General features: G+C 44.3%; 1 protein-coding gene across 1 annotated transcript in view; it reads right to left on the reverse strand.

Moving 5' to 3' along the window:
• The window catches only part of LOC114665758 (collagen alpha-1(XIX) chain-like), a 150162-nt gene that overhangs the window by 16597 nt on the left and 115427 nt on the right, over positions 1-18138 (reverse strand). The window contains exons 30-32 of the mRNA XM_051919254.1: positions 8515-8676; positions 7033-7099; positions 2402-2533 (exon numbers count right to left, since the gene is read on the reverse strand). Of these exons, the coding sequence (XP_051775214.1) occupies positions 2402-2533; positions 7033-7099; positions 8515-8676 (361 nt within the window). The remainder of the gene's footprint in view (positions 1-2401; positions 2534-7032; positions 7100-8514; positions 8677-18138) is intronic.

Raw genomic sequence — 18138 nt, forward strand, 5'->3', positions numbered from 1 at the left:
GACAGGTGGCTTTAATTCTATGGCTGATCAGTGTACACATGAACTTTTTGAAACTTCTTTTATTTTCAGAAGTGAACCACAAAGTTGAGAGCGTCAGGAAGCGTGACGGACGGCCTCAAGAAATAAAAACGCGTCACCCACAAGACTGAAAAATGATTTTAAAACAAAGAGTGCTAATTGTCCGATGACAAGTTATTCTCCATATTGCTGCAAACTAATTATTTGAAGCTCACCCCGCCTTTCTGTGTCATTGTGCTCCGGCATGAATGAAGCCTCGAATGGTTTAAGATTACAAGGCTGCGGCCGATTTAATTAGGACTTGCCGTCTAACGCTGATAATAGAACTGCAGAGATTTGGAAGGCTTGTTAATTATAAGAAAACAATTGGTTTTGTTTTCACCGATTGTCTTATGATTTCATTTTTTGGTGACATACCGTTGAAGGGACTGTGGGCGTAAAAGACACAAGTGAACAGGATGTAAGAGGAACAGCGAAATGAGAGCTTAAAATGACAAGGACAGACATTACTAAGGCTGTCATTGTAGAAATTCTCTTTTATCAGTGTTTTTATACTCAGTTTTCAGCATTAAATGAAATCTTTTTTATTTTTTATGGAGACTCAGCCATATAGACCCCCCCACCTCATAGTGCCTCCGCACCCTGCGTCTCTTCTGTTTGTGTCCAAGTGGGACTTCTTTCATTCCTCCAGTTTCCCTCCTACATCCCAAAGATGAGTTTGTTAGGCTGGTTGGCAGCTCTAAACTGGCGCCGTATGAGTTGAGTCTCAGTGTGCCTTGCAATGGACTGGCATTCCCATCTGGAGTTTTCAAAATCCTCCTTTTAACATATAAAGCATTAAATGGCTAAGGTCCGGCTTACTTGTCTGAACTTATCATGACTTACAAACCTGAGCGCACATTAAGATCTCACAACCTGGTGTTATGTTGGCGCTCTTGGGCTCCACCCGATCAGGTCCTCAACAATGAGGATTCTGTGAGCCAGATCACCCTCGGGTAATCGTAGCACATGGCCGTAGTGCCGTAACTGACGGTCCCTCACAATGCAGGGAATGTGACTCATTTGGGACTCCATGATCAACACAAAGTCAAACCAACGGTACCCAAGGATTCTCCAAAGAGACAGAGTACTGAAGGAGTCCAGTCTTTGTCTCAGGTCACTGGATAGCGTCCATGTCTCACAAACAGGGAGCACCAGGACTCTAAAGACTTGGACCTTGGTCCTTATACAGAGATATCAGAAGCGCCACACACCCCTTTTCTAGCAACCTCATGACCCCCCCATGCTCTCCCAATCCATCTGCTGACTTCATAGGAAGAGTCACCAGAGACATGAATGTCACTGCCAAGGTAAGTAAACCTCTCGACGAGGTTGACACTCACTCCACAGACAGACAAACTGCTGATGTGCCTAAGAGGTCATTAAAGGCCTGGCTCTTGGTTTTTATCAGGACCCTCACAAGCCTGGACACTCAGACCCCTCACTCAGTCTCTCAAGAGCCCTGATCTGAGCCTCCATTGACTCCACGAAGATCACAGCATTGTCAGTAAAGTCAACAATCAGTGAATCTTTCTTCACCAACAGATGCACCAACAGCCACTGGACCCCACAATGTTGCCAGTCCATGGAAGCACAGAACAGAGTAGGAGCAGAACAGACCCCTGACGAACCCCAGAATCAGCTCTGCACAGCACGCACAGTACCAGTGTACAGGCCGGCCATGATATCCAACAACTTTGAGGGATTCCACAAATTCTCAGTATGTATGTATGAGAAAGGAATTAAAATGAGGGACCTGGGGTCTCATTTATAAAGTATGCCCATGGAACTTCCTGCACAAACGTTGGGGTTTAAAAGATAAAATGGGAGAACCAGCGTATATTTATGACAGCTCTGAACCATGTGTACGCAACATTTCAGAGAAACTGGAAAGTGACGTCACCCTCAATCAAGTCGAGAAATACTGCAAGCCCACTCAATGACGATTTGCATGCGTAATAAATCCCACCACCAAGCCGTTTTTATAACGTGCATTGATGTGACAAACATGTTAAAGCTCAGAAGTGATTAACATAACTCGCAGACTGTGTTTTATTTCCTTTTTAAGAGGACCAATGCTGCGTATTTGCAATGAAGAACTTGTTTTGGTTGCCCGTCACTTTCTATTGGCCACTTGCTCTCACTTCTCAAGGAACTGGCTGACAGGAATGGAATATCTCAGCCAAGCTTCACTTCGTCATGCCCACTGTGCTGGAAACATTTAACCGATCTACGACTTGCTACATCCAGTTTTTATGGTGCAGGTGCACATACATGTACAGTAGATGGCATTACACTATAGATCCTGACTGCGTTTTATGGATTTCTTAGCGTTACTACTCACCTTGAGGCCCAGGTGGACCGGTTTCACCAGGTAATCCGTCGTTGCCCGGAAGGCCAGGTGGTCCAGGTCTACCATGGGAAGAAAGGATCGCTGCTGGAGATTTCATCTGGTATGCATAGTTGGACATTCTCTCTACATGGAAAGAAAAAAAATATTCAGCAAAAGCAACCAGCAATGACAGAATGGAGGTAAGAAACAAACTAAAAAATAAAAAAACACCGACATTTCACATAAGACAATCGTCTTTTCATGAGATGAAAATGTAAACGGATAACTGCACTCATTCAGGAAAGAAAGGCAGACTGTTTAAGTAAACTGCTGCAAATGATACAAACATATTGGAAACGTGATCTTTATGTGCAAGGAGGACCACCGACCAGTCTGATCCTATTACGAGATCCCCTCTTAACACAAATGCAAGCGGCACACACAACTCAACACCGTTGTAAGCTTTGAGGGGCCATGGCAATGGCTTGGTCTCTTCATTCGCACCAAGTAAGAGCTCCATCTTAATAATAATAATATATTTTTTTTATTATAGCATCTTTCCCATGCTGAAGGCGCAAGGCAGTGATTCCTCCGAGTGCTCGTATCTGATTGGGATGACGTGAGAGCAGCGCGGAGCTTCACAAAAGCCTCCAGATCACTTCATCTTCTTTTGGTTACTCCCATTAGGGGTTTCCACAGTGGATCATCTTTTTCCATATCTTCCTGTCCTCGTCATCTTGCTCTGTTACCCCCCTCACCTGCATGTCCTCTCTCACCACATCAATAAACCTTCTCTTCGGTCTTCCACTGTTCCCCTTGCCTGGCAGCTCTATCCTTAGAACCCTTCTCCCAATATACTCAGCATCTCTCCTCTGCACATGTCCAAACCAACGCAATCTCGTCTCACTGACTTTGTCTCCCAACCGTACAACCTGAGTTGACCCTCTAATGTTCTCATTTCTAATCCTGTCCATCCTCGTCACACCCAATGCAAATCTCAACATCTTTAACTCTGCCATCTCCAGCTCTGTCTCCTGTGCCACCATCTCCAACCCATATAACACAGCTGGTCTCACTACCATCCTATAGACCTTCTCTTTCACTCTTGCTGATACCCGTCTTTCACAAATCACTCCTAATACTCTTCTCCACCCACTCCACCCTGCCTGCACTCTCTTCTTCACTTCTCTTCCACAATCCCCATTACTCTGTACTGTTGATCCCAAGTATCTGAGCTCTTCCACCTTCGCCAACTCTACTCCCTGCATCCTCACCATTCCACTGACCTTTCTCTCATTTACACACGTGTTCTGTTTTGTTCCTACTGACCTTCATTCCTCTCCTCGCTAGAGCATATCTCCACCTCTCCAGGGTCTCCTCAACCTGCTCCCTACTCTCGCTACAGATCACAATGTCATCAGCAAATATCATAGTCCATGGGGACTCCTGTCTAATCTCGTCTGTCAACCTGTCCATCACCACTGCAAATTAGAAAGGGCTCAGAGCCGATTCCTGATGTAATCCCACCTCCACCTTGAATGCATCTGTCGCTCCTACTGCAGCCCTCACCACTGTCACACTTCCCTCGTACATATCCTGTACAACTGCTACGTACTTCTCTGCCACTCCCGACTTCCTCATACAATATCACAGCTCCTCTCAAGGAACCCTGTCATATTCTTTTTCCAGGTCCACAAAGACGCAATGCAACTCCTTCTGGCTTTTTCTAAACTTCTCCATCAACATCCTCAGAGCAAACATCACATCTGTGGTGCTCTTTCTTGGCATGAAATCATACTGTTGCTCACTTATCATCACCTCTCATCTTAAACGAGTTGCCACTACCCTTTCCCAGAACTTCATGCTGTGGCACATCAGTTTTATCCCCCTGTAGTTACTACAACTCTGCACATCCCCCTTATTCTTAAAAATCAGTACCAGTAAACTTCTACTTCACTCCTCAGGCATCCTCTCATTATCCAAGATTCTGTTAAACAATCTGATTAAAAACTCCAGTCTCCTAAGGGCAGAGTGTTGGCTCTGAGGCTAGGAATCTGCACTGGTAATCGGAAGGTTGCTGGTTCAAATCCCGTAAACGCCAAAAGTGACTCTACTTCGTTGGGCCCTTGACCTGCAATTGCTCCATCCTGAGTATGACACTAATCTGCATCCAGCCCTGCAAGTAGGCCCTCCAACCTGCAGGGAAATAACAGGGGGTTGGTAGCAGGATTGGCACTCCAGCCACCATAAAAAACCTCACACTGATCCATTCCATTTGAACTCGTGTGGTGCCGAGGTGTCACCCGTTGCATGGCTACACTTGGGGTCCTAATCTGGGATCCTGAGGTGGTTTGTCAAGTGGTGGGTGTGGCAATGCACTGTGTATCAGTGCGTGCTCCTAAACTATCATCTGGACCAACCTCCTTTCCATTCTTCATCTCTTCATAGCTGTCCTTACTTCCTCCTTGCTAAGCACATTCCTGATTCACTAAAGCCATTTCATCCAACCTTTTCATTCTCTTCATTCATCAGCCTCTCAAACGTACTCTTTCCATCTGCTCAAAACATTTGGCCACAACTTGGTCACACACTACATGTTCATTTATTCCATGAGCAATGCTCTTCCAGGAAACCTTGGTCCATGGCATTCATGGGGAGGTTACTTTGAGGTGTGCCACCTGCCTCATATACCCCTTTATTCCCTGATGGCAGTTCATCAGCATAATGCATCCTGCCATACTGCAAAAGATGGCTTGAGGGACATGACAAAGAGTTCATTTATATAATATGTATATCATATATATATATATATATATATATTTGTTTGTATGTTGTGGTGGCTGCTAGGGAGCGTCTCAGAACTCCAAACCCTTGATACAAATACTCAAACACATGTCCTGGGTTCAATATTTTGAAGGCAGTGCCTCTTACATCTTTGTTTAAATGGTGTGACTCAAACCACCTACACCTGAACACCAGCAAAACCAAGGAGCTGGTGGTGGATTTTAGGAGGCCCAGGCCCCTCACGGACCCCGTGATCATCAGAGGTGACTGTGTGCAGAGGGTGCAGACCTATAAATACCTGGGAGTGCAGCTGGGTGATAAACTGGACTGGACTGCCGATACTGATGCTCTGTGCAAGAGAGGACAGAGCCGACTATACTTCCTTAGAAGACTGGCGTCCTTCAACATCTGCAATAAGATGCTGCAGATGTTCTATCAGACGGTTGTGGCGAGCGCCCTCTTCCACGCGGTGGTGTGCTGGGGAAGCAGCATAAAGAAGAAGGACGCCTCACGCCTGGTCAAACTGGTGAGGAAGGCAGGCTCTATTGTAGGCACGGAGCTGGACAGTTTGACATCTGTGGCAGAGTGACGGGCGCTGAGCAGACTCCTGTCAATCATGGAGAATCCACTGCATCCACTGAACAGGATCATCTCCAGACAGACGAGCAGCTTCAGCGACAGACTGCTGTCACCGTCCTGCTCCACTGACAGATTGAGGAGATCGTTCATTCATCACACTATGCGACTCTTCAATTCCACCGGAGGGTAAACGTTAACATTATATAAAGTTATTGTCTGTCTGTATACCTGCATTGTTATCACTCTTTAATTTAATATTTTCTTTATCAGTATGCTGCTGCTGGAGTATGTGAATTTCCCTTTGGGATTAATAAAGTATCTATCTATCTACAGTGTGCACAAACACACACCCCCTGAGAATAAGGAAACCCAATCTTGGTGGCATCCCCTATGACTTTGTTTGTGCCCCGACGTCTGTGTGGCCATTTCCAGTTTTGGATCTCACGCTTTGCGTTGCCCGACTACGTCTCTGTCTTTTTTGACCATCGCCTGGTTCTTTTTTCATTCTCAGAACTATCCTCTGGCACATTTTGTGTGCCTACAGTGGCATTAAGAGGACGGATGCATGTCCAGAAAACATCCAAGCATTTATGATGTTCACACCAAATGCTTACCCAACTTACTGCATGTCATAGCAAGAAAATGAGACTGAAATTTCACTCATCCAGCTTTTTGATCACATCCTCACTTTCTTATTATCAGTGGAACCTGGTGTGGTCTTCTGCTGCTTGGGCCCACCTTCTTCAACGTCCATGGCACTGTGTGTTCAGAAATGCCCCTTTGGCACCCCACTAGAAAGAGACACCTTTTAAGTGTTAACCTTTCTGCTGGTTTGAATGAATGTGGCCTTTCTCGTCTGACCTCTCACCTCACTGACAAGATGTTTTGGCCCACTGAGCTTCTACTCAGTGGAGATCTTTGTTCATCTCGTTCTTCTCTGTAGAGTTTAGAGAGTGCAATGTGTGACAATCACAACGGGCAGCTGCTTCAGACGCATAGGGGAGACCCCAACAATCATGCCATCTGGCACCAACAGTCATGCCATTTTGATTAAGCGTTTGGTCGAACAACACTTAAACATCTCAGCCACGTCTACAGGTGCAGTCATGTGAATGGACTTTATACCTTATTCAAGTCTAATTCGATTCCCCGTAATCCATATTTTTAATTTGACCTGGAAGTTCCTCATTGTAGGAGAGCTGAACTAAGGTGACCCTTTTTAATTAATTTAACACACATATGGAAAATGCAGGCTAGCAAAAAAAAGTGTCAGGCCTTACCGGTAAAAACACGCAGCACTTCTTCTCGAATGAATCTCTTGATTTCCTCAAATGATATGGTGTCAGCCTTCAGGGTTAAAGAGAAACAAGAGCCATATTTTAAAAATCGGGAATGGTCTCCCCTCGACTTCTCGTATACTCAGATATGGGTGTACGAGATATACTGTAGATAGATAGATATGAAAGGCACTATACAATGGATACATAGATAGATAGATAGATAGATAGATAGATAGATAGATATGAAAGGCACTATATGATAAATATACAGATATATATGAAAGGCACTATACAATACATAGATAGATATGAAAGTCACTATATAACAGATAGATAGATAGATATGAAAAGCACTATATAATAGATAGATAGACAAATAGAAAGATAGATATGAAAGGCAGTATATAACAGACAGATAGATAGATATGAAAGGCACTATATAACAGATAGATAGATAGATAGATAGATAGATAGATAGATAATTAAAGGCACTATATAATAGATAGATAGACAAATAGAAAGATAGATATGAAAGGCAGTATATAACAGACAGATAGATAGATATGAAAGGCACTATATAACAGATTGATAGATAGATATGAAAGGCACTATATAAGATAGATAGATTGAGTGAAAGGCACTATATAACAGATAGATAGATAGATAGATAGATAGATAGATAGATATGAAAGGCACTATATGATAAATATACAGATATATATGAAAGGCACTATATAATAGATAGATATGAAAGTCACTATATAACAGATAGATTGATAGATATGAAAGGCACTATATAACAGATAGATAGATAGATAGATAGATAGATAGATAGATAGATAGATAGATAGATAGATAGATAGATTAAAGGCACTATATAATAGATAGATAGACAAATACAAAGATAGATATGAAAGGCAGTATATAACAGACAGATAGATATGAAAGGCACTATATAACAGATAGATAGATAGATAGATAGATAGATAGATAGATAGATATGAAAGGCACTATATGATAAATATATAGATATATATGAAAGGCACTATATAATAGATAGATAGATAGATAGATAGATAGATAGATAGATAGATGTGAAAGGCACTATATAATAGACAGATAGATGGAGAGCACTTTGTTTGTCCTAAGGGGACATTCAGGTTTTACAGAAGCTCAAGAAATGTTGGTATGAGGAAGCCCCCCTCGTTTCTTGTCATACTTCAGCTGAATGATTTGTTGGTTGAAAGTCCTCACTGTTGGTGGGCCAGGAAGCGGTGTAAGGGGTGTATTAGGCAGGTGACATTCTTTCAGACTTTGAGAATTTATTACCACCCCACTTTTTAAGTAGTGAGGTACATAAATGTTAATATTATGGTCAATTTTATTTCACTTTTTTTCAGAATAAAGGAGTACTAGCATAAGGACACCATGTGGATGTGAGGAGGTGCAGATAAAAGCAATTGAAAAAAGCTAGGAACTCACCTGAGGGCCTGGAGGACCAGGAGAACCAAATGGCCCAGGTGGTCCTGGATTTCCTCTGTCTCCAGGGGGGCCTAATGGTCCCTCAGGCCCATGGTCCCCTTTCTCTCCATGTCTGCCCCTTTCTCCTTGAAGACCTCTTTCTCCAGGAATCCCAGGATCCCCCTAGATTGAATTATGAAAACAGGCTGAACTTCAGTGTGTTAGTTGGCGTCACCCACTTCTGAGAAGCCCTGAAGTCTGTCCCAGGCCGATTACTGTGGAATTAGGACACACTGTCGTTTGATCAGATTTACTGGCCTAGACCCAATTTCTCCCCACATCAAAGTCAATTATACTCGGTGAATAAGGTGCCTGATGATGGAGCACTCCGCTAACTCAACACATTGCCATTCTTAGAAACGAGCAGATATTTCCCAGTGGCTTATCCAGTAAAAGAACAGACATGCTAACCAAGTTCAAGGGTATGTAAAAGAAACTCTCAAGGGTGGCTGACAACGGCAAAGAAAGCGTAAGACACCTCGGAGTTCTATCAGCTTTAGGTACAACTTGGCTTGAGATTTTTCCTGCCTGGTTAAACAGAAACCCCCTGCTGGCCTGACTGCTGTCCCAGTTAGTAGATTACAAGTTGAAAGGACTCAGCCTGCCATCCTGATGCTCCATCTACGAATGTAATGAATATTTGATGCTCCATGACGTCTGCTGCAGACATCTTGCAGTAAATTTTCATTACATGCCGTTAACTAAAACCAATGCAAGCCTGCAAATAAGAGTGCGTAGCTCACCAAGTACAAGGATTAGAGGTAACCAACATGCGCCCTGGACAGACCCTCGAAGTCTGCAACATCCTGGAGGTTTACCTGGGGACACCACTTGAATTGTGAATATTAGTCTGAGCCCCCCATGATTTTCCATCTATTTAAATTTTGTTCATTTAATAGTTTTTTTTTTCAAAATGTTGATATACATTTACTGTTATTTTCAGGACAACACTGTCCCGCCATTTTGTACTTTGTTTTGGATCACTGCCCCGCCATTTTGATTTTTTCATTTAGCAAGGATTACAGACACTAAAAAATCGAGCAGAATTGTATTAAGACATCTATATCTATCTATCTCTATATATATATCTATATATATTGTGGCAGGCGGCTGTGCCCAGCTGAGATGGACCGGGAGAGGAACTATGCCTCCCCAGGACCATGAGAGGGCAGCCACGGGAACTGAGCTTGGAAGCTCAACGCTATAGGGGCCCGTGGTCACCACCAGGGGGCACCTGGAAGACAGTGAAGCCCTGGTCGTCAGCAGAGTGCTTCCGGGTACTCATGCGGCACTTACGCCACACCAGGAAGTGCCGCAGGAAGCTCATCAGAGGGCACCTGGAGCACATCTGGGTGGACATAAAAGGGGCCTCCTCCTCCTCCTTCTAGTGGTCAGCTGGAGTCGGGTGGAAGAGGACGAAGCTTGGAAGAGAGGAGTGGAGGCGGTGAAGAGAGGACAGGATTTGAGAGGCCTGGACTGAGGGCGTGTGGTGCAGGGGCACTGGATTGTGTGCGGGACATTATTTATTGTAAATATTGTAAATAAACGTGTGGTGGTGTTTTGGACCATTGGTGTCTGCCTGTCTGTGTGAGGCTGGTCTCCACAATATATATATATAAATTGCATTCATAGTCGGAGTCACGACCCAATATATATATATATATATATATATATATATATATATATATATATATATATTGTAGCAGTAGAGGCGTGGAGCCACCTCTAACACCCTCAGGTACCACTCCAGACACTGGATAAAAGTCCAAGTCTCTTTATTTTTGTCACAATGATGTGCACAAAGCACCCTTCACTCCACACTCATATAAACACAATAAACTCTTTCTCAAATACCAATCCTCCTCACCCAGACACTTCGCCACCCTACCTCCCAGCTCAGCTCAGTGTCTGGGCTTTCCCACAGTCCTTTTATATCCCCTGACCCGGAAGTGGTTCCCGGCCAAACCCACAAGTCCTTATTCCCTCCAGGTCAGGGTAAACAGTCCTTTTCTTCAGCCTGGGAGCACGTCGTTCCTTCCTGTCACGTGATGATGACGCACTCCCGGGTTATAGGGCACATAAGAGCCCACTAGCCCCCCTACAGCGACTCCCGGTGGTCCCCAAGGTATCCAGCAGGGTTGTGTATACAAACTACAAAGTCCATGAGGCCCTGCTGGAACTCGGGGCACGATCATGCTGTCTGGAGGGCTCCTCCTGGTGGCCTGGGGGTGGCGACCGGAGTCTGTAGCCGACCGACCATCACAATATACAGTGGTGTGAAAAACTATTTGCCCCCTTCCTGATTCCTTATTCTTTTGCATGTTTGTCACACAAAATGTTTCTGATCATCAAACACATTTAACCATTAGTCAAATATAACACAAGTAAACACAAAATGCAGTTTGTAAATGGTGGTTTTTATTATTTAGAGAGAAAAAAAAATCCAAACCTACATGGCCCTGTGTGAAAAAGTAATTGCCCCCTGAACCTAATAACTGGTTGGGCCACCCTTAGCAGCAATAACTGCAATCAAGCGTTTGCGATAACTTGCAATGAGTCTTTTACAACGCTCTGGAGGAATTTTGGCCCACTCATCTTTGCAAAATTGTTGTAATTCAGCTTTATTTGAGGGTTTTCTAGCATGAACCGCCTTTTTAAGGTCATGCCATAGCATCTCAATTGGATTCAGGTCAGGACTTTGACTAGGCCACTCCAAAGTCTTCATTTTGTTTTTCTTCAGCCATTCAGAGGTGGATTTTTGCTGGTGTGTTTTGGGTCATTGTCCTGTTGCAGCACCCAAGATCGCTTCAGCTTGAGTTGACGAACAGATGGCCGGACATTCTCCTTCAGGATTTTTGGTAGACAGTAGAATTCATGGTTCCATCTATCACAGCAAGCCTTCCAGGTCCTGAAGCAGCAAAACAACCCCAGACCATCACACTACCACCACCATATTTTACTGTTGGTATGATGTTCTTTTTCTGAAATGCTGTGTTCCTTTTACGCCAGATGTAACGGGACATTTGCCTTCCAAAAAGTTCAACTTTTGTCTCATCAGTCCACAAGGTATTTTCCCAAAAGTCTTGGCAATCATTGAGATGTTTCTTAGCAAAATTGAGACGAGCCCTAATGTTCTTTTTGCTTAACAATGGTTTGCGTCTTGGAAATCTGCAATGCAGGCCGTTTTTGCCCAGTCTCTTTCTTATGGTGGAGTCGTGAACACTGACCTTAATTGAGGCAAGTGAGGCCTGCAGTTCTTTAGACGTTGTCCTGGGGTCTTTTGTGACCTCTCGGATGAATCGTCTCTGTGCTCTTGGGGTAATTTTGGTCGGCCGGCCACTCCTGGGAAGGTTCACCACTGTTCCATGTTTTTGCCATTTGTGGATAATGGCTCTCACTGTGGTTCGCTGGAGTCCCAAAGCTTTAGAAATGGCTTTATAACCTTTACCAGACTGATAGATCTCAATTACTTCTGTTCTCATTTGTTCCTGAATTTCTTTGGATCTTGGCATGATGTCTAGCTTTTGAGGTGCTTTTGGTCTACTTCTCTGTGTCAGGCAGCTCCTATTTAAGTGATTTCTTGATTGAAACAGGTGTGGCAGTAATCAGGCCTGGGGGTGGCTACGGAAATTGAACTCAGGTGTGATACACCACAGTTAGGTTATTTTTTAACAAGGGGGCAATTACTTTTTCACACAGGGCCATGTAGGTTTGGATTTTTTTTCTCCCTAAATAATAAAAACCATCATTTAAAAACTGCATTTTGTGTTTACTTGTGTTATATTTGACTAATGGTTAAATGTGTTTGATGATCAGAAACATTTTGTGTGACAAACATGCAAAAGAATAAGAAATCAGGAAGGGGGCAAATAGTTTTTCACACCACTGTATATATATATATATATATATATATATATATATACACACACACACACACACACACACACACACACACACACACACACACACACACACACACAGAGTAGAACCTCAGGTCACGAATGTCTCGGACCACGTACAAATCGGGTTACGACCAAAAAGTTTGCCAAACTTTTGCATCTGTTCACGACCGCACACTCGGGTGACGAACAAGCCAGTTTCCCTTCTGGTTCGTACGTGCCGATGATTTCTGCACGTGTTCAGTCTCTCCCTGTGCAGCGAGTGAGAGAGAGAGAGCGCGAGCGAGCGTATATATATTTACATACAGCTCATACGGTCCGGAACGGATTAACTGTATCTACATACAATCCTATGGGGGAAATTACTTCGGGTCACGACCAAATCGGGTTGCGACCAGAGTTTTGGAACGAATTACGGTCGTGACCCGAGGTTCCACTGTGTATATATATATATATATCCATCTATCTATCTGTATCTCTATATATCTATATATATTTATCTATAGTAACAGACAGCCTGGATTCCTGAGTAATGGAATGACTGGGGGAAGGAGTTTTCATGGGGCAATACCTCCCCTGGGACAGCAGTGGGCAGCCCCCCCTGGCTTGCTACAGTGCCATGGTTTTAGAGCACAGAAGCTCAACCCTGCTGAGGTCCGTGGCCACCAAAAGGGGATGGCTGGAGAATGGCCGAGTCCTCCTCTGCAGGGCTGCCGCCACACCCAGAAGTGCAGGTGGAAGGAGATTGTGGAGCATCTGGAGCACATCCGGGTGCTCTATAAAAGGGTCCACCTCACTCCATTCAGGAAGCCAAAGTCGGGAGGTGAATGACAAGCTTACGGGAGGAGGAGTGGAGGTGGACAAGAGACAGAAGAGAGAGAAGAAGACAACTTGTAATGGTGTTTATTGTACTGTGCTGTATAAGGTGGGAAACAAGGGAAAAACATTTACAGCACCCCAAACCCCAACCATCCATCCATCCTCTTCTGTTTATGTGAGATCGGGTTGCGGGGGCAGCAGCTTGAGCAGAAATGTCCAGACATCCCTCTCCCTGGCCAATTCTTCTAGCTCTTCCGGGGGAATCCTGAGGCGTTCCCAGGCCAGCTGAGAGACATAGTCCCTCCAGCGTGTCCTGGGTCTTCCCCGGGGCCTCCTCCCGGTTAGATGTGCCCAGAACACCTCACCAGGGAGGCGTCCAGGAGGCATCCTGATCAGATGCCCGAGCCACCTCATCTGACTCCTCTCGATGCGGAGGAGCAGCGGCTCTACTCTGAGCTCCTCCTGGATGACTGAGCTTCTCACCCTATCTTTAAGGGAAAGCCCAAACACCCTGCGGAGGAAACTAATTTCAGCCGCTTGTATTCGCAATCTCATTCTTTCGGTCACTACCCACAGCTCATGACCATAGGTGAGGATAGGAACGTAGATATACTGGTAAATTGAGAGCTTTGCCTTACGGCTCAGCTCCTTTTTCGCCATGACAGACCGATGCAGAGCCTGCATCACTGCGGACACCGCACTGATCTGCCCGTCGATCTCACGCTCCATTCTTTCTTCACTCGTGAACAAGACCCCGAGATACTTGAACTCCTCCACTTGGGGCAGGATCTCACTCCCAACCCTGAGAGGGCACTCCACCCTTTTCTGGCTGAGGACCATGGTCTCAGATTTGGAGGTGCTGATTCTCATCCCAGCCGCTTCACACTCAGCTGTGAACCGAAACCCCGGACACAACATATATACTCTGGGCTGATGCAGGCAATTGGCGTGTGCATGTTGCGGTCTCTCTGTATGTCACCAATATAATGTTTGCAGACACGTTTATTATACCACCTGACTTTCCACAGTCTGGCTAATATCTTTAATGAAGGTGTGTGACATATTTAGTCCTGCTGATCAGACATAAAACCACAGTGAAAAGGCACACGGTGAGGCACACAGTACTGTGCCGCCCTGAAGGGGGCGCATGTGAGCCCAACAGGTGCTCATCGCTGCTGTTCTTCTACACAGAGGTGCCAATAAGTTAGCGACATCAGAAAGTCAAGTGCAGTGCAGTGGGCCGTTTATTTTTATTTTCTATTCTAAATGACTGCCAAAATGGAAGATTAAGATTTTTAAAACTAAAGGAAAATAAGGAGGATTTTTACAAGAAAGAGAGATTTTCGTGGAGAAGGACAGGCGCATGGACTTCATTTACAAATAAAGGTAAGACCATAAACGGTTTTCAATTTTATAAACAAATAGGATCAGACTAAGAAAATAAACAATGCAATATTTAAAAACTAAACTTTGACCTTACAGTAAGCAAAATATTCTTTTGTTTTTCTTGTTATCCTCTTGTTGAACGGTCTGTATTAAAACTGATTAAAGCATCCGAATTAAAAGCTTTCAAAAACTAAATATTTCTATCCATCCATCCATTATCCAACCCGACATATGCTAACTACAGGGTCACGGGGGTCTGCTGGAGCCAATCCCAGCCAGCACAGGGTGCAAGGCAGGAAACAAACCCCGGGCAGGGCGCCAGCCCACCGCAGTTGAAGGAGTATGAATTGTGGAATTGCAATGGCATGGAGGGTGAGGAGCAAAGGCGCTCTCGCCTCTATAAATGTAACGTTCTTTCTTAGCCAGATATGAACCTTACCTGCTGTATGTGTGTAAAGAAATGCTGATGAGATACGAAACATAACCAGCAGTCAATGTGCAGGCTGCCAGTTGAATAGTCAATAAGCTACTCTTTGGGGTTCATATATTTATAACCTCACCGCACGTCAATGTGTTTCAGAACAGAAAAGAATAAAGCTTCTTTGTTAAATACGCTCCCTTTGGAAAGGTCTTCTTTTTAAACATTACAAGAACAGTTATTCTCTTCTAGAGGTGGGCATGAGTATGAGACCAGAAGCAGCCATTTTATCAGCGCTGCTTTAATCACCTACAGTGAGGAACATAAGTATTTGAACAACCTGCGATTTTGCAAGTTCTCCCACTTAGAAATCATGGAGGGGTCTGAAATTCACATTGTAGGTGCAGTCCCACTGTGAGAGACAGAATGTAAAAAAAAAATTCAGGAAATCCCATTGTATGATTTGTACAGAATTTATTTGTATTGCACTGCTGCACATAAGTATTTGAACACCTGGCAATCAGCAAGAATTCTGGCTCTCAAAGACCTGTTACTCTGCCTTTAAGAAGTCCACCTCTACTCCACTTAGTAATCTTAATTAGTAGCACCCGTCTGAGCTCTTTAAAGACACCTGTCCACCCCACAGTCAGTCAGACTCCAACTACTACCATGGGCAAGACCACAGAGCTGTCAAAAGACACCAGAGACAAAATTGTGGACCTCCACAAGGCTGGAAAGGGCTACGGGGCAATTGCCAAGCAGCTTGGTGAAAATAGATCAACTGTTGGAGCAATTGTCAGAAAATGGAAGAGGCTAAAGACGACTGTCAGTCTCCCTCGGACTGGGGCTCCATGCAAGATCTCACCTCGTGGGGTATCACAGATGATAAGAAAGGTGAGGAATCAGCCCAGAACTACACGGGAGGAGCTGGTCAATGACATGAAGAGAGCTGGGACCACAGTTTCAAAGGTCACTGTCGGTAGAACACTACGCCGCCATGGTTTCAAATCACGCATTGCACGGAAGGTTCCCCTACTCAAGTCATCACATGTCCAGGCCCGTCTGAAGTTTGCCAATGACCATCTGGATGATCCAGAGGAGGCATGGGAAAATGTCACGTGGTCAGATGAGACCAAAATACAGTAATCCCTTGCTATATCGTGCTTCGACTTTCGCGGCTTCACTCTATCACGGATTTTATATGTAAGCATATCTAAATATATAACGCGGATTTTCCGCTGCTTCGCGGGTTTCTGTGGACAATGGGTCTTTTTACTTCTGGTACATGCTTCCTCAGTTGGTCTGCCCAGTTGATTTCATATAAGGGACGCTATTGGCGGATGGCTGAGAAGCTACCCAATCAGAGCACACAGTTAAAGTTTCTGTGTGCTGCTGATTGGCTCAGCGACGGAGTGCTGCATTAACCAGGAAGTCTCATCTCACTCATTCAGCATTAACGTGCTACTGCTACTGCTTCAGGGGCCGTGTCCAAGCGCCAACAGAAGATGCAAATGATTGCAGAAAAGGTAAAAGTTTTGGATATGTTGAAGAAAGGGAACAGCTACACCGCTGCAGGACACCATTACAGAACGAGTCCACGATTCTTTTTATTTAAAAAGGAGGAAAAGCATATAAGATCTACGGCCGCAGTGTCCTTTAACCAGGGTGCAAAACGAGTTGCAAGTGGACGTGATAAGGCAGTAGACTGGATGGAATCTGCTTTAGGGATTTGGATTGAAGAGTGCTGGAAGAAGAACAACAATGGCTGTGCTACACAGTCGCCTGAAGAGGTTCGTTTAGAAGAGCTGTAACGCTCTCCTTTGTTGTGCAGTAAAATTAAACTCATCGTTATCGGACGCGTCATCGTGTCATTGTTGGTGAGTAACCATAATTAATTATCTACGTACAGTACTTATTACATGTACATAGTTTAGTGTCACTGTACACACATTTTACTGTATACAATTTTTCTTGCATTGTACATATTTATTGATGGTGGCCTGTCTGTCGTAATGGCTGTAACATATGTGATATCGGAGACGCTCGATATCTTTAAAATAATATTTAGGTTTTACTGTATATAAACTGTGTTTACATACATAATTTCAACGAATCTTACCTAATATCTAAGAGAATACAAAGGGTTTATGCTGTATAATTGTGCGGGAAATGTTTATAATAGTGTGGGAGAGTTTATAAGGGCTTAAAATATATAAAAATAACCATATGAACATATGGTTTCTACTTCGTGGATTTTCACCTTTCGCGGGGGGTTCTGGAACGCAACCCCCGTGATGGAGGAGGGATTACTGTAGAACTTTTTGGTCTGAACTTCACTCGCCGTGTTTGGAGGAAAAAGGAGGAGGAGTTGCATCCCAAGAACACCATCTCTACTGTGAAGCATGGAGGTGGAAACATCATGCTTTGGGGGTGCTTTTCTGCGAAGGGGACAGGACGACTGCACTGTATTAAAGGAGAGGATGAATGGGGCCATGTATTGTGAGATTTTGAGGAGCAACAACCTCCTTCCCTCAGTCAGAGCACTGAAGATGGGTCGTGGCTGGGTCTTCCAACATGACAATGACCCGAAGCACACAGCCAGGATAACCAAGGAGTGGCTCCTTAAGAAGCATATCAAGGTTCTGGAGTGGCCTAGCCAGTCTCCAGACCTACATCCAATCGAAAGTCTTTGGAGGGAGCTGAAACTCCGTGTTGCTCAGCGCCAGCCCCGGAACCTGACAGATCTAGAGGAGATCTGTGTGGAGGAGTGGGCCAAAATCCCTGTTGCAGTGTGTGCAAACCTGGTCAAGAACTACGGTGAATGTTTGACCTCTGTAATTGCAAACAAAGGCTTCTGTACCAAATATTAACACTGATTTTCTCAGGTGTTCAAATACTTACAGTATGTGCAGCAGTGCAATACAAAGAAATTCAGTACAAATCATACAATGGGATTTCCTGAATTTTCTTTTACATTCTGTCTCTCACAGTGGGACTGCACCTACAATGTGAATTTCAGACCCCTCCATGATTTCTAAGTGGGAGAACTTGCAAAATCACAGG

This window comes from Erpetoichthys calabaricus, chromosome 15, assembly GCF_900747795.2.
Source record: "Erpetoichthys calabaricus chromosome 15, fErpCal1.3, whole genome shotgun sequence".
In the NCBI taxonomy this organism is placed as follows: domain Eukaryota; kingdom Metazoa; phylum Chordata; class Cladistia; order Polypteriformes; family Polypteridae; genus Erpetoichthys; species Erpetoichthys calabaricus.